Source organism: Theobroma umbraticum, unplaced genomic scaffold, assembly GCF_002168275.2.
Source record: "Theobroma umbraticum cultivar Fairchild unplaced genomic scaffold, ASM216827v3 scaffold_56.0, whole genome shotgun sequence".
NCBI classification, from domain to species: Eukaryota; Viridiplantae; Streptophyta; class Magnoliopsida; order Malvales; family Malvaceae; genus Theobroma; species Theobroma umbraticum.
The window spans coordinates 12,320,558-12,345,872 of record NW_018397256.1 but is presented as its reverse complement, the minus strand read 5'-3'; the positions used below and the strand labels follow the sequence as shown (position 1 = coordinate 12,345,872).

General features: G+C 36.4%; 1 protein-coding gene across 1 annotated transcript; it reads left to right on the top strand.

The window, feature by feature from the left end:
- The first annotated feature begins 662 nt into the window (after positions 1-662).
- LOC110410336 (zinc finger FYVE domain protein) lies at positions 663-24,084 on the top strand. The gene is made up of 36 exons (XM_021419981.2): positions 663-1,810; positions 2,174-2,318; positions 2,840-3,118; positions 3,253-3,420; positions 3,516-3,731; positions 4,722-4,816; positions 5,828-5,999; positions 6,356-6,780; positions 7,345-7,468; positions 9,230-9,325; positions 9,415-9,486; positions 10,430-10,567; positions 10,761-10,914; positions 11,053-11,420; positions 11,730-12,193; positions 12,281-12,622; positions 12,869-13,093; positions 13,896-13,986; positions 14,134-14,211; positions 14,316-14,606; positions 14,713-14,910; positions 15,173-15,658; positions 16,054-16,215; positions 16,406-16,735; positions 16,823-16,905; positions 17,023-17,127; positions 17,392-17,620; positions 18,042-18,407; positions 18,934-19,035; positions 19,450-19,593; positions 20,307-20,395; positions 21,129-21,211; positions 21,308-21,423; positions 22,156-22,241; positions 23,067-23,166; positions 23,666-24,084. The coding sequence occupies exons 1-36, from the start codon at positions 888-890 to the stop codon at positions 23,729-23,731; spliced, it is 7,611 nt and encodes a 2,536-aa protein (XP_021275656.1). The 5' UTR covers positions 663-887; the 3' UTR covers positions 23,732-24,084.
- The last annotated feature ends 1,231 nt before the right edge of the window (positions 24,085-25,315 follow it).

Below are 25,315 nucleotides of genomic sequence, written 5' to 3'. Positions count from 1 at the left end.
ATTGTAATCCTAGGCTTATTTGATTTGCTGTTTGCCCAATTATCTTGCTGCTTTAATTTTTAATTTAATTAGTTTCAGTTGAGTAATTTTTAGTTCAATTAGAATTCAGATTTTAATTATTTGAATAAAACTAAATTTTTCTAATTTTAATACTTAGTAAAATTTTAGATTAATTCTATGTGGAATCGATATTCTGCTTGCTACTATACTATCTATTCGATACGTATACTTGGGTAGTGAAATTTTAACTGACAAGTTTTTAATCATTTATTATGATATATTAATATATCATGTTAATATCACGTGTTATAAAATTAATAAGTGATATTTTTTTAAAAATAAAAATATAATAAAGAATAAAAATTTATTTAATAATTTAAATTTTATAAGTATTATGAAAAAAGTTGAGATTAGGATGTTCATAATTTCGCATGGACAACATATTTTCATTATATAAACCAAATCCACTTAATAGTTGGATTGGGCCCTGGATGTCTGTATCGGGCCCTTATTTTTTTCAGACGTTATAGGACCCAATGGTGTTTTTCCAAACAGGCTCAAAGGGTTAGGTCCAGAGAAGCACAGCTAAGGGGGTTAACCATCGTTGTCCCCAATTTGCCCGTTGGTTTAGCACGAGAACTTTCCGGATCCGAATCAAACCGAGTACCCCATTTCAAGTGTCTTCAAACTGTCACTGCGCCAAAAACCAGACGTGGGATCCCGTTTACTTCCTTCAATCGTTTTCCCAATGCCCAAACACCAAATTCTGAATCCTGAAAGCCAGTTCCAAGTCATGCTGCATCAACATCACCTGATCAAATCACAAATTTTCTTAAGATGAATATCCGAAATTCCAAAAACTAACTTTGTTTCCATTTCTATTTGCTATGGACAAAGAAACCGAGCTCCTGTCGCGGCTAGCGGCGAACCATCTCCACCTAGCTCAATTCGAGCCGTTACGAGCTACGCTTCTTGCTCTACGGACCAAAAACCCCGACCTTGCTCTGGCAATCCTTCAAACGATCGTCGCCAACTCGGCTCGGTTCGAGAACATTGTCTGGTCACCTTCTTGTCCATCACCATCTCTTCTAACGTATCTTTCCACTCTCGAACTCTTGCAATTCAACGATCCTACTTCGATATGGAGTTTCGATCCCGATACATTGCGGCTACGCGCGGAATTTTTGTTGTTAGTTCAAGTTTTGATCGATAAGGTGTTGGCTAGTTTGAGAAGAGATGTTGATTTGGATAAGATTGAAAAAGAGAAGGAATGTGAGCGTGAGGGTTTTGAGGCAGAGAAACCTGAGTTGTTAGATAAAAGTGAGGATTTGAAAGAGGGAAATGATGACTTGGGAGATTGCGTTAGGGTTCTAGATAGGTTTTTGGAGTTGGGAATGAGGAGGTTGAAACCGGATGTAGTGATGGAAAGTGGTGATGAAGATGGTAGGGAGGAGAGTAAGGCGGTTTTGGAGGAGGTTTTGATTGAGGAAGAAGAAATGGTTTGTTTGAGGAAGGTCATTATGGATTATGCAGATGTTTTCGACGCGTTATGTGGGAATATCCAGAGGCAATTGAAAGGATTGGAGGGAGTTGATTTGGGGATGGCTATAATGGTAAGAAGAGAGGATAAGGTGAGAGTGGATGCATTCGATGAGGAACATAAGAGGGTTCTTGGTTTGATACAAAAGAATGTTCAGTTAGCCCATTTGGATGCTATCAAGAATTGTGTGAAGGATGGGGATATTGAAGGAGCAGTATCACTTATTCGTTTTCTTCATCTTGATTATGGGGTTGAGGAGGTTGAGTATCGGTATGTGCATTTATTGCTAAAATGAGTCTAATGTTGTTGTTTCAGTGCAATCTAGTTTCTTCTTCATGATGCTTAGCTTATGATATCTGGTCATTGTTAGATAAGAAAAAAATTAGATCCAACTGTGAGGTTGTCATAGGTATTTGCTCTTGTTCTACTTCTATTGGTTTCAGCAAGTATAGTAAAACAAGTGTAGCCAAGAGCCTTGATTAACTTCCCTCTTTTTCTGCTTGGGCTCAATTATTGAGACATGACCACTGTTGCATTCTCCTTAAAAAGCATTTTAGATCTTCTCTGCACTTCAGATAATTTCATCCTTCTTTTTTTGGTATTTGTTTATATTTCCTTTTATATTTCTAATAGCACACTGCTGCAAGATCTCCTCAAGAGGGTTTTATCAGAAATGGAAAGATTTGGAGGGTCCCGGCATTCCACAGAAGAAAAGTTGTTACGGATTTATGGAGAATCTCTCTCATCAAATTGCAGGCATCTTGTTCAAATGATTCAGGTGATACCTTTTTTTCTCTTTTCCTAACATCAATAATTCTCCACATTTCAATTGCTATTCTATAGTTGAGAGGATTCAATACTGGTGAACTTCTTGTATATTGCATATAATTCTTTGTTTGAGCCATGTTAGCTTGCTTAATATGAGTTCTGTTTTGGAGATGCCATAAGCTGGTTACTAGTCTCATATCATCATGTTTGGCGGGAATTCTAACTCTCACTACATTGGATAAATTCCTGGAGATACCTAAAAATTGAATACAAACTTTTGTGGTCATTTCATTTTTGTTTCACTTGTAATTTAATTAATTGGTTTAGGTCTGTTTTCTAAAGCCTCCAAGTGGTTTTGGTTAGTTTTCATATGATTGCTGTTTGGTTCTTGTGACGTTAATGTCGGCTAAAATGCAGTGCAATATTCAGATAGAACTAAATGCTGCTGTAGTAATAAGATGTAGTACTATTAGTTAAATCCTTTCCATATTTTCACCTTTGTAGATTGTATATTACCGTGCTTTCTTGCAGGTTATTCATGACGGGTTGCTTTTGCAAGAGATTGAGACGTATAGAGCTCTTGATAACAACCAAATTCCACCACCCCTTGATCATTTTCAAAAGCATTTAGTGGAATTTAAACTTGATGCAGATTTAAATGACAAGCATTTGCCCTTGAGTATGGCAGCAAGTTCTTGCCTGAGAGACATGTTCCATTATGCTCGTATTTCTGGGTTACATATACTAGAGTGTGTGATGAATACAGCTTTGTCTGCCATAAAAAGGGAGCACATTCAAGAAGCAACAAATGTACGTGTCTTATTTTATGTTTAAGTTAATGAGTCAGCCTAAAACCTTTCATTATTATATGAGTTACTCATTCCCTTTGCCAATCGTGAATAGCAGGCTATTTTTTTTAATATGCTTTGTTTACAATGTTGTAGGCTCTTGTACTATTTCCTCGGCTTCGGCCCCTTGTAGCTGCCATGGGATGGGATTTGCTGTCTGGTAAAACAATGTTGAGGCGGAACTTAATGCAATTGTTTTGGAGAAGCAAATCAAAAGTGTTTCAGCTGGAAGAATCTTCTCTTTATGGAAATTGGTCAGATGAGGTAATTCTTGTTTCTGAGCTTTCATGATCTTATAGTGGAATATTGTATAGATAAGAAATGAAAATTTTATGCTTTATTCTTTATATTTTGAACAGGTATCGTGTGTGGAACATCTTTGTGATTCACTATGCTACCACCTTGATATTGCCTCTTTCGTAGCTTGTGTAAATTCTGGTCAACCATGGAGTTCAAAATTCTCATTACTATTGTCTGGAGATGAAAATATAGCATCTGGAAGTGAAAATGCTCAGTTAGACACATTTGTTGAAAATTTTGTGTTGGAAAGACTTTCTGTTCAAACTCCCCTTCGGGTAAGGCTCCATAACCACTTTACCTAGTACAACTTTATTCATAATATGAATATTGAATAGACAAAATATCAAAATTCGCTCCCTGTTGACAGTAAAGCTGTGTCTGGTGCAATATAAAGCACCATACTTTTAAATTAAACATGAAAGCACAATAACTAAATAAATGGACCAAAATATATTTATGACCACACCCAAAACACTCAGACACACATCATCACTATAAATAACAATGACACACTACATGTGGTTTTACCATCAAATAAAAAAATGTTGCATGTTGTACGATTCTAAATAGTAATTAGGAATGTATTTACGTCTGACACATGACCAATAACCTGTACGCAACTATAAATGGTTGTACATTTTGTTCAATGTATCTTTTTCATTTGAGGTTGGTCAAGGTTCTGTGGAACTTCCTTTCAAAAAAAAAAAAAATGAAAAGATTCTGTGGAACTTGGCTAGGTCTATGTTGCATGGCTTTACCTCATTCCTTCTAGTAATAATGACTTATTACTAATCAAAGACTTAAAAGAGGAGGATAACTAACTGTTTGTCAAAATAGCCATAATGCTATATAGTCAATAGTAAAAGCATGAACAGAATACCTGCTGACTTAAAGTTTATTAATGGGACTTCTAGTTCTGGTTGATTTCAAATCAATGCCATGAAGGCTTATCAAATCTAGAGTCATTTCTGATCAAAGAAAATGATGAAGTGAATTCCTCGTTTAATGTTTAAATTTTATATGTCTTAGTGTAAATAATTTCCATGTGGAGTTTACCTCTATTTGACAAGTCAAATATTTGGTATTTGAAGAGTTAATTGACATTCAGTGAACAGCCTGCTTATCTTCTTGTGTGTGTGTTTCTAAAATGTAAAGCATTTTGGTTATAGTAACTTGTATGTGAAAGTTTACTTGTTGTAAGTTGTAAACAATGTTTTTCTCCTTTTAATGTGGTATTAAGTTGTAACTAGATTTCGTTGCTGTAGGTACTGTTTGATGTTGTTCCCAGCATAAAATTTCAGGATGCTATTGAATTGATTAGCATGCAGCCAATTGCTTCTACTCTTGAGGCCTGGAAAAGGTATTCATACCGAGTGATTTCACTTGATATTGTTGTCATACTAGGGATATATGCTATTCCTAAAGCTTGATTTGATTTTGAAAGGCTTGTTGGGTGGTAGAATTTTCAACTATGATGGTAGGCATTACAGATAATCCAAGTTTATTCCTTACTTGTTCTGTGGTGGTGAATGTGGTTGGTTCAGGCTGTTGGATTTTGTTTGCAAACTTTTGTATTTATTTGCTCTGGCCTTTAGATCAGAATAATGTTACTTCTTGTGATATTATTAGCTGAATATGCATTATCGATTGTGTTTTACATAGGCAGATGGTATTATTTAATCTGCCCCTGTAAAAAAGATATATAGAATTAAGAATGAATGTTATTGAAACTAAAATGTTATGCTAACAGATTATAATGTTTCATTGGCGCACAAATGATTCTTTGTTTTACATCAGCACAAATGCAATTTGTTTTGGTCTTTGTTGGTGGAGCACAATTCAGCCAATTGTATGGGGGTAGTCTTGGTGCCAGACAGATGGTATATGATGCGGTTGTAAAGCATTTTTCTGATTTCATTCTTTTTTCTGATTTCATGTTATAAAGCTTTTTTCTGATTTCCTGGTTTTTCATGTTTTACTTGACATTTTTGTCCAATAAATTCAAGAGATGTCTACATCACTGAATTTTTGAAAGGGTGATGACCTTTTATCTCAAAAATATTACATGGAATTCAACTATCTGGCTAAAGATACTGCTCTTGCAGCTTGCATTTTTATCAAGTTTAGTATAAGAATAGGGTGTTGAAACTATTTGAATGTGCCCTTAAACTGTCAACATATAAATTTACAACTGGGCCTAGGTTGCCATAGCTTATACTTGCTGTGCTTTCATGTATAACATATCTCATTATTGCTGGCGGCTACTCATTCCACTTTACGCACATTTTGTTTTTCCTGGTGTCACTTATGAAAAAGACTATTTTTTTCTCTACTATGCTGTTTTTTCATTTACATTTCCTTAATGCGGTAGGATGCAAGATATTGAACTTATGCACATGCGTTATGCTTTGGAATCAACTGTTCTTGCACTAGGAGCAATGGGAAGGAGCATGAATGGTGAGAAAGAGACTCATCAAGTGGCACTATGTCATTTGCAAGACCTCAAGAACCATTTGGCAGGCATAAAAAAAATTCCACGCAAGGTATTCTGTTACAGTCTGCAGTTTTTGAAGAATATTTGTTTTCTTGCTGGTGTAAATGTGGTGCTTTTCTTCATTGATGGAAAATTGCAAGTTTTCTTCAAAAAATATATTGGATTGTAGATTATCTATAGAAATGTTTTCAGATGGTTATACATATATCAGACTCCTTTCCTAGTAACTCAGTTATCATTATTTGCATTTAGCAAAATTTTAGGTTATCCTTTTAGTTCTTCATATGGTTGAACATTTTTTTTTGTATTTGAATTCTTTAGTTTCCATTAGTGTTGTTAGATTTCACATTTTAGTTTCCCGTTATTTATTTTCAAAATTTAAATGTTGATTATATTCACATGCAGATACTGATGGTGAATGTTATAATTTCACTTTTACATATGGATGATATCTCCCTCAATTTGACACATTGTGCCTTACCTGGGAGCCTTTTTGAACCACCTGCTGAATGTGCTGGGGAACATATTGATTTAACTACTTATGAAGGGGGAAACAAAATGGTTATATCTTTCACAGGGTTGTTACTTGATATAGTACGTCATAATCTTCCATCAAGCATGACTGAGGAGGGGCATGCATCCAATGATGGTTTAAGCATGTCTGCAAGGCAGGCCTTGGAATGGAGAATCTCAATGGGTAAAAGTTTCGTTGAAGACTTGGAATGGCGATTATCAATTTTGCAGCGCCTTCTCCCATTATCGGAACGGCCATGGAGTTGGAAGGAGGCATTGACTATATTACGAGCAGCCCCATCCAAGCTACTTAACCTGTAAGCTTGATGATAGCACTTTTGAAACAATTTGTTAATTTAACTAATTAAAAAATGGCGTTGGAAGTGTGTTTCTCATTAAAATAGCAGGGGTCATGTGATATCAACCTGTTAATCAAGTTTGTTAATTCTATATGGAAAAATATCTGTTTGAATTGGTAATCACCATCGATTGGTGCAGAAATAGCTTTTTAAGTTAAAAATGGTATCTCAGCATGATTTAGCAAGCTGCTAGCATACAACTTAATTGAGTTGGTTATATATGGTGAGCCAAAACCTTTGTTTTTAGAGGTTAAATTTCCTTTATGATCTCCATAATGCATTGCAACATGCTTACAACATCTCCTTTGAACATGTAATGTAAAAACTATCTAGGAGAAAACTATGACATGATATAAATTAGAGTAGGAGTTGTAGTAGGAAAGTGGAAGTAATCCAATAAAGCATAGTTCTCATATTTATGATTAATCATGCTTTTGGCTGTGAAAATATTGATTTTCTCTTATAGATTATCAATAAAATTTAGAATGTGTATTGAGGTTCTCTTATATTTTTCTTTGTCAGTTGCATGCAAAGAGCGAAATATGACATTGGAGAAGAGGCAGTTCATCGATTTTCATTATCTGCAGAAGACAGAGCTACCCTTGAATTAGCTGAGTGGGTAGATAGTGCATTTAGAGAACTGCATGTAAGTAAAAGATCAGTTACCAAATAACTTCTTCAGATATGCTTTCACATTGTTTTTTTCCACAATACTCTTTATGGATTAGGGATTTTTTTAATGGTTCTTGAAAACTTTCTTGTTTAATGCACTTGTGGAGGGTAATTTTATTGGGAATTAGTTTGAGTCAGGTTTCATTTTACAATTTTCTAAGTATATCAGGCTGTGGGTTTTTTAGTTCTAAGTAGGTTCAAGCAATGTCAGAACAAAATGCTGGATATTCCTTTGTTAGGATGATTGAGAGATGAACTTTTTGTAATCAAATAATGGTTTGGCATGCTAAGTCTGGTTTGGGAATAGGTGATGAGAACAACTGGGTCTGTCTCGGTGATTCGTGCATCCCTTTAGGGGTATCTTCCAGCAGGGCCTAGGTTCTAGCTCCACCTCCAGGAAAGTTCCAAGGGGCTTTGTACCCAATTAATCTAGCAAAAAACAAGTATTGGTCATTAGAAAGTAAGTTATACTCTTTTAAGCTTTTCTATTTGAAATAGTTGGTTATTTGTTTTCATAAAGATTGCATCTGGAATGTTCCAAGGTTTTGGGCTTAAAATATGACTTGGGAAGGCAGAATATGTTGTGAAGTCCTATGAAACTTTCTTGGTTATAGGTCATCAAATTAGAGGTTGCATGTTTGTATGTTTCCTAGCAACATGGTTATTTTCCTCTCTGGTTGACCATGATATGAATATGAGATCTTCCTTGTTCCTAGTGTAGGTGTTGTGCTTTGCTTTGTAGATATTACTGCTTATTGGTTTATCACTCCAACAGGATTTGATGAGAATTTTGAAATGATCAATTTAGCCACCTTGACATTTGCAGCCACCTATATTTTGGGTGATGATTTTGACATCATTAAAATGCTCTTAGGAAAATAAAGTGATGTGGGGCGTGGAGGTGATGAACTAAGAATGGTTTCTGGGGAAATCATGGAAACTATTCTCTTTTAGAGTGTTTTGTGTGGAAATCTCTGTTATTTTCTGGCTGTGCGTGGCAGACTCAGTTTTAAGTCAACAATATAATGATTTGATGATTTCCAGAACTTTTAGGGGTTGTTTCAAATTTGAGATTTTGTTTCCATAAATGGAATTTTGGGATTGGTCTTCTCCTTAAGGGTTTGATTGTTAATTCTTGTAAGCAAGTTATTACCATATCCTATTCGCTAATACAGATTGAGCCAGTTCTCAGATTTTCCATGTGTTCTCTTGGGAACCATGATTCTGTTTGGTTTCTATTAAGTGAAGTCCAATCTGCACTTATATTAAGATCTATCATCATGCTTTTTGATTTTAGTCAAAATTTTATCTAATGAGGTCTGCTTCCTTGACACTTTGAGATATGTGGTTATTTGCTCTTTTTACCATATATTTGCTTTTATAAGATTGTGGCCCGAGATATTGAAGTGAATCAAACTAGTTTTTGCCTTCAATGACAATACTGATAAAGAAAGTTATGCATGACTGTTTTGATAGTTGACGGGAATGTTTCTTCCTAGAAAAGCATTGCTGCACTGGGCATGGTGGCGCCCTCTCGGAGGTGGCAGAGAAATTAGTGACTTTGTATTTCTATTAGATTGCTGCAATTGTTGTAACAAATAAGAAACAGAAGTCATTTGCCGATGCAAATTATCTTTTTTTCTGTGGTGCACAGGACTTGGTTTTCTGAGACCCTTCCCCTCCCCGTTATTACCCCTGTGAAAAACTCCCCAGCTCATGTTTGTGATTTGTGCAGGTAGAAAATGCAGTGTCTCGTGCAGCTGATGGGACTTTTCCAGTGCAAGATCTGGATTTTTCGTCATTGCGCTCTCAATTAGGTCCTTTGGCTGCTGTGAGTGCTTACTTACATTATTGACTCTTTCTTCTCCTTTTCATATCTCCAGTTTGGAAAATGTTAGATCTTGTCCTTTTTCCTGCCAGATTCTTCTGTGCATTGATGTTGCTGCAACTTCAGCAAGGTCCGCCAATATGTCTCAAAAGCTTCTAGATCAGGCAATTCTTCAGTGTACTTTTTGTTTGTTACAATCTATGTCATCTTTTCCTTTAATATTAGCAATATAACATAATTTCTTTAATATCTAGTTGGCCATATTGATATAAAGTTTTGTTGTTATCATTATATGAAATTTTATGGAACTAACTTTTCTTCTCTTCCAGTTCTTTTGGCAATTCCTTATAGCATTGAGTGATAATTGTAGCCAAAACAATATTAGTTGACTATCAATGTGACTGATCTTCAACAGAAAGCATATTTCATGCTCTTCTCAATGAAAATTTCCATTCCCAGCACTGACGCTCCATAGCAAGTAAGAATTAGCTCAGCTCAGGTGAACGGAGAAGAAAGGCAAGACAGATTGATTTACCGGTCACTTCTTTGCTGACACTATACTGCTTTAGAGTGAAATAGAGAGGATTGCTATCTTATAGGAGGAGAGCTCAACTTGAATATAAGCCCACTTCATATCCCAAACTAAACCAATGTCGGATAGCAGCACTTAATCCTACCTCTCATGCACAGGCCCTATAGAACAATTGAGAGGAATGGGCCAACGACTTGGAGTAAATAAGAGGAGCAACAAACAACTCAGGGTCAAATACCATGTTAAGCATCCTACCGAACCCAATTAATAGTATGTGGAAGGGTCAACTTGAATTGAGGCTGCACAAACCCCAAACTAAACCATTGTTGTATTTAGGATAACAGCATTGAACATGTTCTTATATTAAGTATGGCTTGTTAAGTGAGATTTGAGTATGAAACAAAAACAGTATTTTATTTATGTCATTGTTCATGATCTTATGTTCTTGTAGGGGGAAAAACACTTTAGGCTCTCACTTTCCTTTCTACTTCTTATATAATGAGATTCTCATGTATTAATTGATGTGTTTAGTTTTATATATGTTGTTATTGACTGTTAACTCTGTTCATGTTCAGGCTCAAGTTATGTTATCTGAGATATACCCAGGAGGTTCTCCAAAGGTGGGTTCCACTTACTGGGATCGGGTCCATGAAGTTGGAGTTATTTCTGTATTACGACGTGTCCTCAAACGACTGTATGAGTTCTTGGAACAGGTAAGTATTTGAATTTTTTCAAATGCTCTTTTTTGCTTGCAGTTACCTCTTGCCTCCCTTTCCCCGCTCTCTTTTTCTAGTTGATCTAGAAAACGATGCATTCTTTGGAAAACCTCATGTGTAATGCATATGGTGCTTTTCTTGGGAGATAATTGCAGGATTTCTGATTCTTCTGTGTGACCTTTTCTTCCAGGATAGTCCTCCAGCCCTTCAGGCCATTCTGACAGGGGAGATCTCTATTTCATCAACTAAGGACTCTCATCGACAGGGACAAAGAGAACGTGCTCTTGCTCTGCTACATCAGATGATTGAAGATGCTCATATGGGCAAGCGACAGTTTCTTAGTGGTACTTATTCTCTTTTAGGTTTTTCAGTGAAAGGGATCCTACACAATATTTTCCTAGTGGTGCTGTTGTTGTTTTGATGTTTGCTGCAGTAAATGTGTTCCTATGGTTCTCATGTGTCCTTGTGCTGTGAAACCTTAGGTAAGCTTCACAATCTAGCGAGAGCTATTGCCGATGAAGAAATGGAAGTAAATTTCACTAAAGGGGAAGGACCAGGTACCGATAGGAAAGTACAGTCCAGTCTTGACAAGGATGGGGTTCTTGGGCTTGGGTTAAAAGCTGTCAAACAGACATCATCAACTTCCATGGCTGGGGATAGTAGTATGCAGCCTGTTGGTTATGATATGAAGGATACTGGGAAGAGACTGTTTGGTCCTTTAAGTGCAAAGCCCACAACCTATTTATCACAATTTATTCTCCATATTGCTGCAATTGGTGACATAGTGGATGGAACAGATACAACTCATGATTTTAACTTTTTCTCACTTGTATATGAGTGGCCTAAAGATGTAAGAATTTTTCTTTCCCTGCTTCCTAGATTATTTTCCTGAAGCAGAGTATGTTGCCATGCTTTTCAATGATTTCTTGTCATGTTGTCAATAGCTTTCTTCTTTTTTCTGGATGGAATAGCATAGTTAAGGATCCCTCAGTTTTTGTTGTTTTTTTTGTTTGAGTTGAATGCAAGGATAATTTGGGAATGATATTTTATTGTACCCAAGAAAGGCAAGAGTGAATGTTAGTAATAATAACCTTAGCTGGTTAGCTTGATTTCTTTCCTACATATAAAAATATTCATTGTTTACCATTTTGCTTTTCAGCTTTTAACTCGTTTGGTCTTTGACCGAGGCAGCACAGATGCAGCTGGCAAAGTAGCAGAAATAATGTCTGCTGACTTTGTTCATGAAGTGATTTCAGCATGTGTACCTCCGGTTTATCCTCCACGGTCTGGTCATGGATGGGCATGCATTCCCGTTATTCCCACATGTCCTAGTAGCTGTTCAGAAAATAAAGCACTTTCTCCTTCTGCTAAAGAAGCTAAGCCTAGCCGTTATAGTCGTTCCTCTGCAACACCTGGGATCCCTCTGTATCCTCTCCAACTGGATATAATAAAGCATTTAGTTAAAATATCTCCTGTCAGGGCTGTCTTGGCATGTGTTTTTGGAAGCAGTATGCTATACAGCGGCAGTGACTCTACTATATCTAGCTCCTTGAATGATGACTTAATGCAGGCCCCTGATGCTGATCGGTTGTTTTACGAGTTTGCTCTCGATCAATCTGAAAGGTGCCATACATGCCTGGCAGAATGTTAATGCACTTGTATCTCTTTTACTTCAGAACTTTGTTTAATTTTCACTTTTTCCTGAAGCAGGTTCCCAACTTTGAATAGATGGATACAAATGCAGACTAACCTTCACCGGGTTTCAGAATTTGCTGTTACAGCTAGGCAAAGAGCTGATGATGGCAAGGTTAAACCTGAAACAAGAGCTGTTATTAAGAGGCTGCGTGAACCTGATAGTGACACTGAGTCAGAAGTTGATGAAATCGCTGGTAACTCTAACATCTCAACATCATTGGACCTCAATGCTAAAGATAGCAATTCTCCAGACCCATGGCATGATTGCTTAAAACCTGAAACAGCTGAGGTTGATAGTACAGTTTTTCTTTCTTTTGGTTTGGACAATGAAGATCCATATGAGAAAGCTGTGGAACGGTACTTTCCTTTTCTTTATGTTTTTTGTCCAATATTGTGACATTTAATGTATTATTTTCAGTTGCAAATGATTTTTATTTTTACGAGTGTCATCATATGAGGTTTCAGTTTTGGTACTGATACAAAACTTACGCCCTTATTTTGAGGAACAAAGAATTGAGCTTAGCGGCAGTTATGAATAGTATTTATTGTTTGCTGCAATTGGAATGTCATACTACTAATCAATATTTTTTTCCTCTTTGTCAGATTGATCGATGAAGGAAAACTAATGGATGCTCTTGCGCTCTCTGATCGCTTTCTACGTAATGGAGCCTCAGACCGATTGCTTCAACTATTAATTGAACATGGAGAAGAAAACCATTCAACCTCTGGGCAACCTCAAGGTTATGGGGGGCATGGCATCTGGAGCAATAGTTGGCAGTATTGCCTGCGGTTGAAGGATAAACAACTGGCAGCTGGACTTGCCCTCAAGTATGTAAAAGCTCTCATCTTTTTTCACTGCTGTAATGATGCATGCTTAATGTAATTGTAATAAGTGATTGATTATTTTGTGCAGCTTGAGGCTGCACAGAAGGGCTAGAAAGAATGATTTGTTTCTAATCCATTGTAGTCATTTTCTCCATGATATCTGATAGCTAAGATCTCTAAACTTGGACTTTTGCTCCTTTACATGGTAGGGCCAGAAACATGTATGTTTTTGTCACTTTATGGTACCGGCAAGATACTTTTGTTCCTTGAAATCCTGATTAATTATATCTGGGCACACTTTGTTTTGATTAAGAAAAATTTTTGCTCTTTTTGCTATTTCATGTCAGTCGATCTCACAATTTGAAAATCACCAAAAGCTCTTTCTCTATAGGAGTAGGACAGCTGGGATGAGTGTCAAAGGTATTGTTTGTGGGCCTTGACGAGGCAAGAAAAGACTAGTCTATGTGGGTGTCAAAATACAAGGTGGCTATTCTAGGGATGTTTAGGGTGTAAGAATGTATATTTCTTGTCAACATCCAGCTGCCAACAAAACCCAGCTGCTTGCTTTCTAAGAGATCTTACAAACAAGACTACAATAAATAAGAGCAGTTGACAAAGTATCCCATTTATGCTTTACACTGATCGGGATTGAGTATAGCTGACCTTCATCTTTAAGCAGTATTTTTCTCAAGCCTGTTTCAGCCACTAGCAATAATGTCATTGATGCTTTAATTGCAATGCATGCAAGATTTATGGTTTTCCTAGACTTGTGGACTCTACCTCAAATTTCAATTTCTTTCCCCAGGTGCATGCACAGATGGGAACTTGATGCTGCTTTGGATGTTCTAACCATGTGCAGCTGCCACCTGCCTCAAAGTGATCCAGTTTGGAATGAGGTTCTGGATTTGATTAGTAATTTGCTTTGTTTTTTCTTAATGCTGGAACTTATGATCTTGTTTCCCCTTATAGAAGCTGGTTGATATGATTTCTCTGCATTGTTGCATTACTTATTGGGTAAATGACGTATTCTTTCGGTTATGCAGGTCTTGCAAAGAAGACAAGCTTTGCAGAGGTACAGCCATATATTAAGTGTAGATCATCACCATGGAAGCTGGCAAGAGGTTGTAGTTCTTTTGTGGCTGAACTGAATGAGAAAGTGGTAAGCGTTTCATGCTTGAGTCTAACTTACGCTTCTTGTGCTTCTTCCTATTCCTGGAAATGTCAGGTTGAAGCTGAGTGTAAGCAAGATCCTGAAGGCTTAGCACTAAGATTAGCTGGGAAAGGAGCTGTTTCTGCTGCCTTAGAAGTGGCTGAAAGTGCTGGATTATCCACAGAATTGCGGAGAGAACTTCAGGGCCGACAGCTTGTGAAGCTTCTGACAGCAGATCCTTTGAATGGTGGAGGCCCTGCAGAAGCTTCACGTTTTTTATCATCACTACGTGACTCTGATGATGCTCTACCGGTTGCTATGGGTGCAATGCAGCTATTACCCAACCTACGGTCAAAGCAACTTCTTGTAATTAATTATTTTCATCAGCCTCTATTTTGGGATATTGTGTCCTGTAAGTTACATTAAGGTTGAAAAAAATTTGCAAATGATTCATCTCTGTCCTTTTGTAAAGGTTCACTTCTTCTTGAAGCGACGAGATGGGAATCTGTCAGATGTTGAGGTTTCTCGACTTAACTCGTGGGCTTTAGGTCTTCGTGTTCTGGCTGCCTTGCCATTGCCATGGCAGCAACGATGTTCTTCCTTGCATGAGCACCCGCACTTAATATTGGAGGTTCTGCTGATGAGGAAACAACTGCAGTCGGCCTCTCTGGTATTATACTTAAAGAACATTTTAGATGCCTTTTCTAACTTTTTGTTTCAAATAACATTTTGTGGTTTCTAGATAATTCCATTCATGGTTACATAAGAGGTTGACTTCTGGTTCCTGGTTCCTCATCTTGTATCTGGAGAGCAAAGATTATGCGACTTCCTTTTTCTTTCTTCTTTCACTTTTTCTTTTCTTGGAATTTTTTTTTGGCTTATATCCCCATCAGCTGAATCCTGAATCCTGTATTTGATAATCTGTCTGACAGATCCTTAAAGAGTTTCCTTCATTGAGAGACAACAGTTTAATTATATCATATGCTGCCAAAGCTATTGCTGTCAGTATTAGCTCTCCAATTCGGGAGCCACGGATATCTGTTTCTGGAACAAGGCCAAAACCAAAACCGAGATTAGGTGTACCTGCAAGGTCATCCTTCACTAGTAGTTTAAGCAACTTGCAAAAAGAGGCTCGTAGAGCGTTTTCTTGGACTCCACGTAATACTGGGGACAAGACTGCCCCCAAAGATGTTTATCGGAAGAGAAAGAATTCTGGTTTGTCACCTTCTGATAGAGTTGCTTGGGAAGCAATGGCTGGGATTCAAGAGGATCGTGTATCATCATATGCAGATGGGCAAGAACGGTTTCCTTCTGTCTCAATTGCTGAAGAATGGATGCTAACAGGTGATGCTGTTAAAGATGACGTTGTTCGAACATCTCACAGATATGAAAGTTCCCCTGACATTATTCTCTTCAAGGTGTGGTAATGGAATGGAAAATATGTTTTAATTAATGTGGCTGAACTGTGTGTGGCAAATTTCTATTTGTTTCTAGCTCAAAAGTTGTGGTGCAAACCCTGGTAGAAGTACTTCAGTTCTCTAGGAATGTTTATGCTACCACATTGTGGGATCAGATAGATCAGATCTCCAGTGTTGAGTATTTTCATAACAAATTTTCTGTGTATGTATGTTAAGAGAAAAAATCATGTTAGGCTTTTATTCTAAACCAACTGCATTAGTTGGTAGTAGTACTAGGCTTTTAGAGTGCTTGGAGATAGTGTTGAAATATAAGTGCGATTTGTGGCACCTTTTTTTTAATAGTCTTGTTCTTTGGACCTTTCGATCTGCTGATTCTTCTTTTTCCTTGTTTCTAGGCACTGCTTTCCTTATGTTCTGATGAGTTTGTGTCCGCCAAAAGTGCCCTTGAATTATGTGTTAATCAGATGAAGTCTGTTTTGGGCTCCCAGCAGTTGCCTGAGAATGCATCTATGGAAACAATTGGTCGAGCATATCACGCCACAGAGACATTTGTCCAGGTATTTGGCTACCCTGAGCCCTTCAACTGCCAATAGCTAGAAGTAATTATATTCCCTATTCTGGCTTTCTTGTGTTTTAAATGCCACCGCAACCAAAGCAATGATGTATACTTTTTTGTTTTAACTTGCATACAGAGCGCTGATAATTATCCAAGTTGGTTATCAATCTTGTCTTATGTTGCATGTGCAGGGACTAATATATTCTAAATCGCTGCTGAGAAAACTTACTGGGGTCAATGATCTCACCATTAATTCTGAAAGAAGCAGGGATGCTGATGATACATCCTCTGATGCTGGTAGCTCAAGTGTCGGTAGTCAGTCCACGGATGAGTTATCTGAAGTTTTGTCACAAGCAGATGTTTGGCTGGGACGTGCTGAGCTTCTTCAAAGTCTTCTGGGATCAGGAATAGCTGCTTCTCTTGATGATATTGCTGACAAGGAGTCATCTGCCCATCTCCGTGACAGGTTGATTGTTGATGAACGGTACAGCATGGCTGTCTATACTTGCAGGAAGTGTAAGGTAACTATATTGTGCAGAGATTCTAGTACTTATTTCTACTGTACTGTTTGGATGACTTGGGGTTATAAATAATTGTATGTCTCTCAGATTGATGTTTTTCCTGTGTGGAATGCATGGGGACTTGCTTTGATTCGGATGGAGCACTATGCACAAGCTCGTGTAAAGTTCAAGTATGTTTAGATATAGTTTAACTGTTATTATTCAGTAAGCAAGGAGAATATAAGGGCTTCTTTGGATTCATGTAATGCCGAAGTTGTTGATATTCTTTCGCTTATTTTATGGCTCAGGCAAGCTCTCCAATTGTACAAGGGTGATCCTGCACCAGTCATTACTGAGATCATTAATACAATGGAAGGAGGCCCACCTGTGGATGTATCAACTGTTCGTTCCATGTAAGATGATCTGCAACTTGAGTTACAATAGGTTTCTAAAGAGCAAGAAGTTATGTGTTGCTGTCCAAAAATTTTAACATGAGGCAGGGTTTAATAATTGGATGACAACACCCTGCATCTGGATCTTTTTGAGGCACCTAGTGCTATGCCTATCAGGGTTATATTTAAGCTATTGAAAACCTTATCATGTGAAAAGAAAAAATGAGTGGAAGCCTTTGGTTGTTTATGATGGCATGGAATCGTCTAATGCAATTTATGCTGCAGGTATGAACATTTGGCCAAAAGTGCACCAACAATCTTGGACGATTCTCTTTCTGCTGATTCATATCTCAATGTTCTGTACATGCCATCTACCTTCCCTCGTTCAGAGAGATCAAGGCGGTCTCAAGAATCCACAAATAGCAATTCTCCATATGGCCCTGACTGTGAAGATGGACCGCGTAGTAACTTGGACAGCGCTCGTTATGTTGAGTGTGTTAACTATTTGCAAGAAGTAAGCTGAACTCTTTTTTCTTTTCAGGGTCTTGGTTGCATGTTGTCCATTAAGTTGTTAGCACTTTAACTACCGTCTCTGATTATCCTTTTAGTCAATTATGTTTCTCTTTTCATAGATTTGCGTGCACCTGAACCTAAGGGTTCATGCTGAAAGTTCTATGATAGATGCTATTATTTAAATATAAAAAGACGAAATTAGTCATATTTCAAATTGCTTTTGCTATGTGTCAACTCAGTAATTGCATGCAGTGTGTTCAATTGCAGTTTGTTTCTCAAATGGGTTCTCTTTACATTTATTAACAACCTGCATGTCCATTGCCATAAATTATGTTGCCCATTCTTCCGTCTTCATGATGGTAAATATATGTTACTCTGGTTACTTCCCAGTGATCAATTCTTTGATATGATTGTCTTTGTAGTATGCTCGTCAACATTTGCTTGGATTTATGTTTAAACATGGTCACTTCAACGATGCTTGCTTGTTATTCTTTCCTCCTAATGCTGTTCCTCCACCTGCTCAACCTTCGACAATGGGAGTAGTAACTTCATCCTCGTCCCCTCAAAGACCAGATCCTTTGGCCACTGATTATGGGACCATTGATGATTTGTGTGACTTGTGCATTGGCTATGGTGCCATGCCGGTTTTAGAGGAAGTGATTTCAACAAGAATTTCAGTTGCAAAACAACAGGATGCATTAGTAAATCAATATACAGCTGCTGCACTTGGTCGTATTTGCACGTATTGTGAAACTCACAGGCATTTCAATTATCTATATAAGTTTCAGGTAACTGGAACCAACTTTACTTTTTTTTTTTTTAATGCTGCCAGAAGGTCTGGATTTCAGGCCATCATTCCAATGCATGTGCTAACTGCTATAATTTTTTTTTTTGGGGAGGGGGGTGGGGGGGGGTGGTTGCTGTGCTAACAATTAGAGAGAAGGTTTTTCTTGAGTGTTCTTTCTAATCTTCCCATGTAAAACTCTTTTCTCATCTTGATCTTGTTGATGGAGCAGACTGAACAATTAACAAGGATATTTTTCTCCTTCCTTGGAGCTTAATGTATTTATCGTTACCAATATGAGACGGTAAATAGAGGGAATAGATAGCTAAAGAAATTGGATGGATAAGAAGTTGTATATTTCATGTTTATTAAGCACCTGCTTTTACTCTTTTCTGGCTTCTATTGGTGTGAAATGTTGCCGCACCCAACCCCCCTCAAAAAAAACTCCTGAATATATGGTAATTGTTTTACATTTTCTATTGTCAGGCAATGTTTTTCATTGATTTTCTTAAGTTTATTTGATGGTTCAGGTAATCAAGAAGGACCATGTTGCAGCTGGACTCTGTTGTATCCAGTTATTCATGAATTCTTCTTCTCAAGAGGAAGCTATCAGACATTTGGAACGTGCTAAGGTATCTCATTATGGCCACTTCTTTTTTCTTTATATTCAGGGATCTGAAATGCCTAGTTATATGTAAGAGAATCTACTAGAAAACTAATGATAGAGTATATTGATGTTCGAAAAAGTGCATGTTCAGAAAAAAGCAACATGGTAGTGTAAATTGATGTTCAAAAAAGTATATGTTTAGAAAAAAGCTGCTTGGTAGTGTTAATTGATGTTTTAAAGGGTATAATTATCCTAAAAGAAGAAAGATGCTCCAAAAACTACAGTATGGTAGTAATATGGTCAATGTATAAATATGTACAAACTATCAACCATGTCGATATCTTAGGCATGAGTAAGGCTGGTTGTTAAACGGACAAAATCACATGAAACTGAATACTGTTAAATGCCCTGCTGCTACTAACCCTTCCATTTGTTGTAGATGCATTTTGACGAGGGATTATCAGCCCGATCCAAAGGTGGAGAATCTACCAAGCTTGTCATGAAGGGTGTCAGGGGAAAAAGTGCCTCTGAGAAGCTTACAGTAGACGGACTTGCCAAGTTTTCAGCTAGAGTGTCAATCCAGGTACAACATCTCCAGAAAAGATATTCTGCTTGTAGTAAATGGATTTGGGAAAGGCACAAGGCATACATTTAAGCGTTTTGCTTCTCAGAAAGAATTTGATGTGCATATTCTTAAATAATAAAAAGATTAGTTCTTTCATTGAAGAAAAAATTTCCAAGTAAATGCTGAAATTGTGGAACACATACTAGAATTCATTATAAATACAAACAAGGAGATAATATGGTTTTCACATGTTTATGGGTGTGGCTGTGACTCTGCTATTTTGCTGAAAGTCTTGAGTACACATATTGTTGCCTGCTGTTATGATGAAACCCCAGCTCTGCTTACCCGAAAACATTTATAGAATATGAAAACCAATATGGAATGAAATTTATGCGGCAAATTTATGAATGTGGTCAAAGAATCTCTTTCCAGATATTACCTAGTGTTTTTGTGCATGAACAAGTCCTTACTACATCACGGGAAAGCTATTGTTGTCTGCTGCAATAGAAGTTCTTGTCCTAGTATTATATTAGATAATTGAGACATAGCTATAAATAGTTGTCTAATGTTGCTCTTATTGGTTTTTTAGACAATAAGTAGCTTGGATGTATATGCATGTTGATTATTTTATTTGATTAAAACTGGATTTTAAAGAAGCTCCAATTGCTTTAATTTAATGTCACTTTCATTGGCAAGTCTCATCTTTAGTTTAAATTTGTTGGGCTTTGCAGGTGGAAGTTGTGAAATCCTTTAACGACTCAGATGGACCACAGTGGAGACATTCACTTTTTGGAAATCCAAATGATCTAGAAACCTTCAGGTTATTGTCATTTTGAATTATGGTTAGGTATGAGAGTAATAAAAAGATTTTTATGGTCTTTCTACTTTTTGGAATAGTTGGTCAACAAACAGGTAACCGTGATTGGATCCTGATGTAATTAGGACACCAATAATATATTTTTAATTAGGAAGCTAATCAGAATTACTGAAAGATATTAGTAGAAGCCCAATATTACTAGTTTGAGCCAATGAGCAACCCAGTGGGCTAACATACGGCTCAAGTCCATTGTGAAACATGGATCTTATCTAACTCTACCCACTTGACTTCATCTAAGCTGTTGCCTTGTTTTTCTCATAAGATATGATGAGAAAATACAGCGAGTTCAAATATCTTCAGATTATCACTGTATATTAATTGAAGCTTTAATTAGCGTTTTGTTGTAGAAAGTTTAACTCAAAAGGTAATACATTGAGAGAAGAGGCCTTTATAATCTTTATTATGATTTGGGTAAAAATTCAATATAATATTTAGCAATCCAGGAATTGCTAACAGTTGTGGAACACCGGTTGTCAACATGTAATTCTGAAGTATATTAATTAAATTCTCCATGCATCTACATGAGGATGGTGTACTATGCATAGAATGGAATACTCTTTCACTTCTGACTATTTCGCTTTGTGTGTTTTGATACATTGTTATTGGAGCACACTTCAAAAAATTAATGAAAATGACAATGAGAATCGACTGGCTTGTTGTGCTTGGTACTATTCAGGAGGAGGTGCAAGATTGCAGAAACTCTTGTTGAGAGGAACTTCGATTTGGCATATCAAGTGATATATGAATTTAATCTTCCAGGTGGTGACATATTTGTTTCCTTTCTGTCAAGTTCTTAAAGTTTTAAGTTAATGCAGCTGTGCTTTTAACATTTGAAGTATTCTCCACGCCTTGCAGCTGTTGATATATATGCTGGTGTGGCTGCATCACTTGCTGAAAGAAAAAAGGGCGGCCAGTTGACTGAATTTTTTAGAAACATAAAAGGAACAATTGACGATGATGATTGGGATCAGGTAACGTACTTTCTTTTGATATGGTATGGTCAATATATTGGTACTTACTAGAGGGCCAACACCTTTTGAAGGTATTTGTGATAGCTCGAGTGGTTCTTAATCAAAAAGAAATTTTTTAATGGAATAAAATATTAGACATTGTTAAGTTAGATGCAATGAGCCTCAAAAATAAAGAACTCAGTGCACAGACACGAATGGCAGCTAATATAATTACAAGTCAAAGGCACAAAAGTGCATTCAATTGACCCTGAGGAATAAATTTTCTTTCTGTTACCAATTAACTTGTACTTATGCTCTAGAGTGAAACTTTATATAAAAAGGTTCCACTAGTATCTCCTGGTCTAAAAGATCCTTAGACTACTAGCTTTGGCTGAATATACTTTATATTGTCCATAATAGTAAACAAACTTGACAAAGCGTAAAAGCTGCTTTGTTTATTAGTATTCTTGATTCAATTAAGTATAGAAGTGCCATAAGCACGGTTGCCTGTTTAGCTTCTTTATCTTAGTTCAGCTTATCAGGCTAGCTGCGTCTAAATGCCATCTGATCCATGAAATGATACAAGTTCAATCAAATTGAGCTCAATGATGACTGTTGTTAGTATATTTGGTAGTTTTCTCATTAAAACGAAACCAGTAATGTAGTGAGCATAATATAGGTTTTTCACCCCCTATTTAGAGCAAATTCTTTGTTTGATGAATATGACTTATACTGTACGTTTTGGAATTATAGGTCTTAGGGGCTGCTATTAATGTGTATGCTAATAGACACAAAGAACGCCCTGACCGTCTCATAGACATGCTGACCAGCAGTCACAGGTAATTCTTTTGCTTATTTCAATATTTCATAGTTATTACTTTTGCGTTTGTTTCAAGGAACAATAGGTCGTACATAGTTGATATTCATTTAGGTTAGGCAACTTTGTTGGATCCTCAGACAGGTGAACCAGTCAGCTAGGCAGTATTCTAACTATAAAATGTTATAAAATGTGAATGCTCTATGGACTTCTACCTGGCAATTCAATCTTTTACAACTGAGTTAGTCAATGTTGTATTTTTTAAATACACTCATGAATGCTATGCATCTCCAACTATTCCTGTTTCATTCCTCCTTGCCTTCAAAAGAATAAAGCCTGTTTGGCTTATTCATTTAAGTGAATAAGTTGAAAAGTGTTAGGGCAACTTGATACTAAACTCCCTCCAGGTAAGATCCTTGGACCAAGTGTATCATTTAGGGAATGCTTTCAAAGTGCGGCTTAAAAATGCCATAAGTTTGCTTGTCCCGAGTTTATCAGGATAAATTCTGACTTAGTTGATAGATGGTTATTTGAAAACTTACAGTATGTTCCTCACTTCTACTCTGCTGTTATATCCATATTTCTTTCTTGCAGCAATTACTGAGCAATAGAAGACTTTGAACTGGGATATTTAATGGGACAAGGATTTTTCTTTAGTTACTTTTCAGAAGAAATTTAAGATATATATATTTTGCATTTTTTGCTGCCATTTTTGATGAATATGCTATATATTTTGCATTAAGTAGTCTTTGATTACATTATTTATGTTTATATCAGTTTCTAAAACACCATTTGAATGTTTTAATGCCTTTTTGTGTGTGCTTCTGTTCTTAACTCCTCTGTGCAGGAAAGTGCTGGCATGTGTGGTTTGTGGTCGCCTAAAAAGTGCCTTCCAGATTGCTTCTCGAAGTGGAAGTGTGGCTGATGTCCAATATGTTGCACACCAGGTTGTCCCTCATTCTCAGCTGTTTTCTAGTGTCACAATTTTATGAGTTATAGTTCTTTGACATTCTTCTGCTGATTTTCCAGTGGTATCATGTGCCCCTTTCTTGTGGGCAAAAGACAAAAAAACAAGTCTAGCTCAATGAATCCCTTAATCTAATCACCTAGTGGACTCACTCACATATCACCAACTGGAATGGGGTGTATAGTTCTCCTACTGGGTAACTGAAGACATGAAAATGCTTCCTTGAGTCCTTGACCGGAGACCTTAGTTTACTCGTGACACCACTGAGTTAATTGAGGTTTTATCTTTGCCCTGCTTCAGGTTAAAAGCAAGGCATAAGACCTCAACGAGTTAATGCATAATGTGCCTCCGTGACCTGGACTTTATGAAATATTCCTCTGTCAAGCCCCAATGATCCTGTTTAAAATGTAGAATGAAACCTGTTGTTATTAACGATATTGATGATGAGAAATTTCTGATGTTCTTTGAATACTTTTCAGGCATTACATACGAATGCCCTCCCCGTGCTAGATATGTGTAAACAATGGCTGTCTCAGTACATGTAACCTGTTGCTGAATAAACGCTCTGCTACAAAACATTGACATGGTTGCTAACTCCACTACTACAAGAACTTGAACTCACAAATTCATGGCATCACTTAAAAGGCGATGGTTACAGAAGTCACTTGATGCAAGCAGCTGACTTAGAAACCAGCGGCACCGGCGACTACTACAGGCAATTTAAATTGGTTTTTGTTGTATATATTACAAAACAAACTTGTATATTTCACTTGGATTGCCATCCATAGCACTTGTAAATGGAAACCGTTTTATAGTTATTTGTGAAGTTGGTATCTGAGCTTGAAACTTCAATCATAAGACTGAAGTGCAAGCAGCTAGCTTGCTGAATTCCATTTTATTATTTTATTGGTATATATTATATTATATCAAATTCCAGTAAAAAGTAAAGCAAATTTGCCTAAAAAAGAAGCAGCAAATACATGGACTAGGACACAACTGATAGCTTTTATTCCTTTAGTTAAGGTAAAATATTTTCGATTTTGTTAACTTCTAGTTATAATTTTACATGAATTTATTAATTTTTAAAACAAATAATTTATTTTAAAAAAATATTTTCTGTTGAACACTTAAATTTAATTGTTAATGTTTTCGATATAGTAATGTGAAAAAGATAATTTTATTATTTATTAATTTAAAAATAATTATATTATATAAATTAATTTTTTATTTTTTTATTTTTTTAAAAAAAGTTCTCTTTCATCACTTGTTACAATCGGAGTGTCAAATCAGACTTTGACTTGAGAATGCTTGGTTCAACTCCAGTCGGATCTCCCTTCCCTATGTGCTGTGCTTCCCCGTCGCCCGTGTTCCTCTGGGAGTGCTGGTCTCGTGCTCCTAAGGGAGTTGTGCTCCCCCCTCCCTCACACTCCCAAACAAGAGCGGGGTGGGGCGCGCGGCTACCCTAGGGAGTGTGAGGGGTGACCGGCCAACGTAAGGGGAGCACCACTAGTTGGCCTGAAAAAAACAAAAAACAAAAAAAGGGAGAAAGAAAATAGATAATTTTGACATTTCACATTTATTTATTTATATCATTTACACATTTAAAGCACATTTTATATTTCAAATCTCATAGGCCATGTAAAATTATGGTTAAAAATTAAAAGATGTGAGTCTTTGATTTTTTGTTTAATAATGTATAATGCAAAACAATTGAAATTATACTTACATATTAAAAGTGTTTATAAGTCGAACTTATCCATGGAGTTCACGAGTTTGACTTAAATTAGATTAAATTATAAGTATAATTTTTTAAATTAAAATTTGATTTGAAAATATTATTATATTAATACATAATATAATTTAATTAAATTTTAATATTTAATAATAAATCAAATTGTAAATAGATGATTATATTGGACCAACCTCAAGCCATAATTAAATTTTCAAGATATCAGTCGGATGCATTTACCCCTGCAAAAGTAACAAGTTTGCAAGGCAAACACGTAAAGTATTTATTATTTTTGAATACTCGAATATATAAATTATTTAAATATTAAATATTTATTTTTATTATAAATAAATAAAATTATAAAATACTATTTAAAACCGAATGTTATTAATATATGGAT

Coding starts and splice junctions, on each gene's coding strand:
- LOC110410336 (XM_021419981.2), top strand. CDS start 888: ATGGACAAAGAAACCGAGCTCCTGTCGCGGCTAGCGGCGAACCATCTC. Junction 3,119..3,252: donor ACATTCAAGAAGCAACAAAT/GTACGTGTCTTA, acceptor ACAATGTTGTAG/GCTCTTGTACTATTTCCTCG. Junction 10,915..11,052: donor CAAGCGACAGTTTCTTAGTG/GTACTTATTCTC, acceptor GTGAAACCTTAG/GTAAGCTTCACAATCTAGCG.